Raw genomic sequence first — 4806 nt, 5'->3', positions numbered from 1 at the left:
TTTCCCCTTTTCCGGCGGGTGCCTTACCTCCCTTGGGCTGGGCCAGCTGGTGGTCGGCCTGCTCCGTCTCTGCCGCTTGCCAGCTACGCCTCGGCCAGCGCAGGGGGCGGAACCACGCATGCGCGGCGCTCCCGGGCAGGGAAAGTCCTCGACTTACGACCGGTTGGGTAGTCCTCGACTTACGACCGGTTTAGTCCTCAACTTATGACCTGTTTAGTCCTCGACTTACGACCGGTTGGGGTTGCGGCATTAAAAAGGTTGAGAACCACTGTTCTAGAAGTTGAAGTTCACTAGTCGTAAAGTTGCCAAGTCTGGAGATCCCTGTTCTAATCTCTTAATTCGCAAGACTTTGACCAAACTAGCTAAGATTAATGGGAACTGCAATCCAATAGCTCTGGAGGCAGAATAACAGAATAACAGAATAACGGAAGGGACCTTGGAGGTTTTCTAGTTCAACGCCCTGCTCAAACTGGAAACCCTATATCATTTCAGACAAACGGTTGTCCAATCTCTTCTTCTCCAGTGTTGCAGCACCCACTTGTGGCTAGAAAAGGTTGCTTCGATCTGTGTCTGTCTCCCCAGATGCATTGGGCTCCATCTCTCCTGTCCAGGTTGCCCTCGACTTATAACCATAATGAAATGTCTGAAATGTATAGGGTCTCCTGCTTAAGCAGGGGGTTGGACTGGAAGACCTCCAAGGTCCCTTCCAACTCTGTTATTCTGTTTAACATAATTTAAGGATCTGCCCTAACTGACTGTCTGGTTTGCCCAAGAGGAATGACACCATCTTAGTTCAGTTCTTTCCCCACAACACCACAGTGGCCCTTGAGCTGAGAGGGGAAGTTTCTGTGGTTTAGGGCAGGAGTCCCCAACCCCCAGGGGGCAGACCAGTACTACTCCGTGGTTTGTTGGGAAACCGGGCCACACAAGCAACAGACCAGCGAGCGAAGTTTCATCTGCGCATGCACAGGACCTAGGTCACATCCATGAAATCCCACACACCCCGCCTCCCCCCGGCATGTCCACGGAATACATTTTTTTCTTCTGAAGCCGATCCCTGGAGCCATAAATGTTGGGGACTGGTGGTTTAAAGTAAATCAAATGCAGATAGTCCTTGACTTATGACCACTTGCTTCGCAACTGTTTGAAGTTATGACCTACCTGAGAAAAGGAGACCGGGATCCGAAGTTCTGCACACCCACCCACTCACCCACACTGTCGTGTAACCACACTTCAGGATCTTGGCAACACAGACACATTTAGGGCTGTTGGCGGCATCCCACTCTCACAGGCCTGCATTTTACAACAATTTGACTGTAAACTGTCAGTTACTTCTGGTTTCCGGCAAAACCAGGCCATAACAAACAAATAGGTCCACTTAACAATCATGCAGTTTGTTTTACGACTGATGCGTTTGCGTAACAGCTGCCTCAAAAAATATTTTAAAATCAGGTCAGTCAGGTTGTACAACCAGTGGTGGGATTCAAATATGTGAACAACTGTTTCTCTGTGTGGATGCCATTTCCGGAAGTCCATTCTGGGCCTGGGCAACAAAAAATTAGCTACCGGTTCGACCGAACCGGCTGAATCCCACCACTGTGTACAACTATTATGACTTACGACTGCAATGGGCAGGCTCCATTACAGTCATAACTCGAGGGCTACCTGTGCTGGATTAAGATGAACTGGTAGCCCAATCCATCCTCAGGACCTTCTGAATTTTTTTCTCTGTTTCTACCTGTTTCAGGGTGTTCCGAGTCAAACGATGGCTTTTCAGTTCAATATTTAAACTTCCCGTACCATAATTCTTATGTTTCCTTTGCTCCGTGCCTTGCTTGTTTCTTTTTTGTTTAGCAACTGAGTTCCATTGTTGCACAGCGGCTTCTCTTTGCTAATGCTGAGTTCTTCCTGTGTTTTTAGGGATTTGTGTTTCAGAGCCTTTCAAAATTACAGTCTTCCAAGACTTCCACATTTCTCTCCGGCTGCCATACTCTGTGAAAAAGTTTGAACAGATAGAGCTTCGTCCAGTGTTATACAACTACCAGTCTGATCCACTCAGCGTAAGTGACGTGAAAATCCATACAATGATGCAAAAAATATTGCAAATTAATTTTTTGACTTAGGTCTTAAAAAATCAAAACCTTGTAATACATCTAATACAGTTTAATATTTGAACACATCTTGTTTCTCACTTTTTTTGACTTAGGTCTTAAAAAATCAAAACCTTGTAATACATCTAATACAGTTTAATATTTGAACACATCTTGTTTCTCATATTTTTGACTTAGGTCTTAGTATACTTGGAGCCGGCTGAAGGCATTTGTTCCCCAGCAACGCTTGGCCCAGCACGGAAACGGAAGGTGGAGGTGCCAGGGAACTCTGCAATTCCTATACCCTTCGTTCTGGTGCCCATGGGGGCGAGTGACATCCCCATCACCATTGTTGCTCTTGGTGAATGGGGGATAGGGGACAAGGTTTCCAAGAAATTGCGGGTCGAGGTAAGAAGCTTCAGTTACAGCCAACAGTGTCAAACCCACAAATGCTCCATAATTTCGCTCCAGATGCAAAATGGTATTAAAGCAGGATTTTTTTTAAAAAAAAAAACCTTCCAAAATCACAAAACTGTGTCTCATTTATTTCGGCCATGTCATGCTGGAGAAAGCAATTATGTTAGGAAGATTTAGCGGTGCCAAAAAACACGGTGTCTGGACACCATGAAAGCTGACACCAGCCGGAGCACAGAACAGTGATGGCGAACCTTTTAGAGACCGAGTGCCCAAAAACTGGCCCCACCCCTGCTCCACTCCCTGCCCTGCCCCTGCTCCACCCCCGGCCCCGCTCCGCCCCACCCTGCCTGCCTGCAGGGCCACTCACTGCCTCCACGGCCTGCCGCAGATCGCCCAGGCAGCCCAGCAGCACCATGGCGGCCACACCCTCTGCCCATGCCCCGCAGCATCAACTTTGCGCATTGGGGTATGAGGGCAGAGTCTTGTCTATGCTGCCTGGCTGCCATGTCCTTAGCTGCGCTGCTCTGTGTGGGCAACGCTCGGGGTGACTCTCCTCCAGGGGCTGCTGGTGAGGAGGGGGGCGCAGGCAGAGGCAATGGCATGTGTGCCCACAGAGAGGGCTCCGAGTGCCACCTCTGGCACCCGTGCTATAGGTTCGCCACCACTAGCATAGAACAGCTCAGAGGAGCAGGGCAAGATCGGAAAATGCGGAGAGACCTGGCCCACAGAATCGCCAAGAGACGGGCAGGACTGAATGGGTAACTTCATTATCATCATCATCATCATCATCATCATCATGATTGAGTATTCTCCAAGCCGAGGGTTAAACTTGCCTTTTGAATCGGGTGTTGCATATTGCCAAAATCAGAGGGAGGAGGATCAGAAACGGCAAGGAAATCCTGGCTGATTCCACTCTTAATCATAGCTAAACATAGCAATTTCATATGACAAAAGGCTTCGCAAATCCTGCTAAAATGCAAAATCACCAAATTTACACAGCAGTTTTATAGGGTTTTCCTGGATTAGAGATGAGGAGAGGCAAATATCCTGCAGCTTTTATGCAAAATCCTCCAGACAGATGACCACATTTGCTAGTTGTGCAGATATTTACTGCACCGACTTGGATCACGAATACCGTTCATCTTTTATCAGTTGATAATAATAGCTACATAATCATGCCACAGTAAAACTTGGAGCTGGAAGGGAAGTAGAAGGAATTAAAGATTACAATTAAAGGAGAATGTTCAAACTCTGTTTGCTTCTTTATATATTCATAAAGTTCTTTTCTTTTTCTTTATTATTTTTTCTTTCTTTTCTCTTTCTCGTTTTCTTTTTTCTTTTCTTTCTTAGCTGCACCTTCGACTTTGTCTTTTCATCCTTTTAGGGTTTTTTTTAGTTTGATAGTTGTTTTTTATTATTGTAATTATAATTCTTAATTAAAAAAATACTATTAGAAAAAAAAGAATCTGATGCTTAGCCGCAGCTGTTTCATTTCTTCTCCCTTTTCAGAAAGAGGGTGCCATCAGGATAGAAGAATATACCGTTCCTCTTGATAGTAAAGGTAAGACATTGTGTCTGAGGTAAAAATTGTATTTATTACTTCAGGAAATAGATCTGCAAGAATTGGTGTTCACTATTCCAGAATAGCAATTAAGTCCTTCCAATACAGGTAGTCCTCGACTTACGACCACAATCGAGCCCAAAAGTTCCAGTGCTAAGTGCGATAGTTGTTAAGTGAGTCTTGCCCCCTTTTTACAACCTTTCTTGCCACAGTTGTGAAGTGAATCCCTGCAGTTGTTAAGTTAGTAGTACGGATGTTAAGAGAATCCGGCTTCCCCATTGACTTTGTTTGTCAGAAGGTCACAAAAGGGGATCACGTGACCCCGGGACACTGCAACCATCATAAATATGAGTCAATTACCAAGTGTCCGGATTTTGATCACACAACCATAGAGATGCTGTTATAAGGTACTTTCGAATGAAGGCAAATACACGTGTCCCAGGATAATGATGCAAGATCGAATTTGGTTCAGTCACCGGGACCAGATTTACTCTTCCGAGCTTTCAGACTCATGCTGTAGCCCAGTGGTTCTCAACCTTTTTAATGCCGCGACCCCCAACCGGTCGTAAGTCGAGGACTTTCCCTGCCCGGGAGCACCGCGCATGCGTGGTTCCGCCCCCTGCGCCGGCCGAGGCGTAGCTGGCAAGCGGCAGAGACGGAGCAGGCCGACCACCAGCTGGCCCAGCTCAAGGGAGGTAAGGCACCCGCCGGAAAAGGGGAAAAAAATGGCGGACAGCC

General features: G+C 46.6%; 1 protein-coding gene across 1 annotated transcript in view; it reads left to right on the top strand.

Annotated features, from left to right (window-relative positions):
* The window catches only part of LOC107301662 (complement C4-like), a gene marked incomplete at both ends in the record, with an annotated part of 12465 nt that extends 8397 nt beyond the window's left edge, over nt 1-4068 (top strand). The window contains 3 exons of the mRNA XM_015830854.1: nt 1921-2060; nt 2289-2498; nt 4017-4068. Coding sequence (XP_015686340.1) covers nt 1921-2060; nt 2289-2498; nt 4017-4068 — 402 coding nt within the window. The remainder of the gene's footprint in view (nt 1-1920; nt 2061-2288; nt 2499-4016) is intronic.
* Nucleotides 4069-4806: the final 738 nt, after the last annotated feature.

This window comes from Protobothrops mucrosquamatus, unplaced genomic scaffold (assembly GCF_001527695.2).
Source record: "Protobothrops mucrosquamatus isolate PMUCROS unplaced genomic scaffold, P.Mucros_1.0 scaffold15375, whole genome shotgun sequence".
Classification (NCBI taxonomy): Eukaryota; Metazoa; Chordata; class Lepidosauria; order Squamata; family Viperidae; genus Protobothrops; species Protobothrops mucrosquamatus.
The sequence above is the reverse complement of the archived record's forward strand: the minus strand, read 5'-3'. Positions and strand labels throughout refer to the sequence as shown.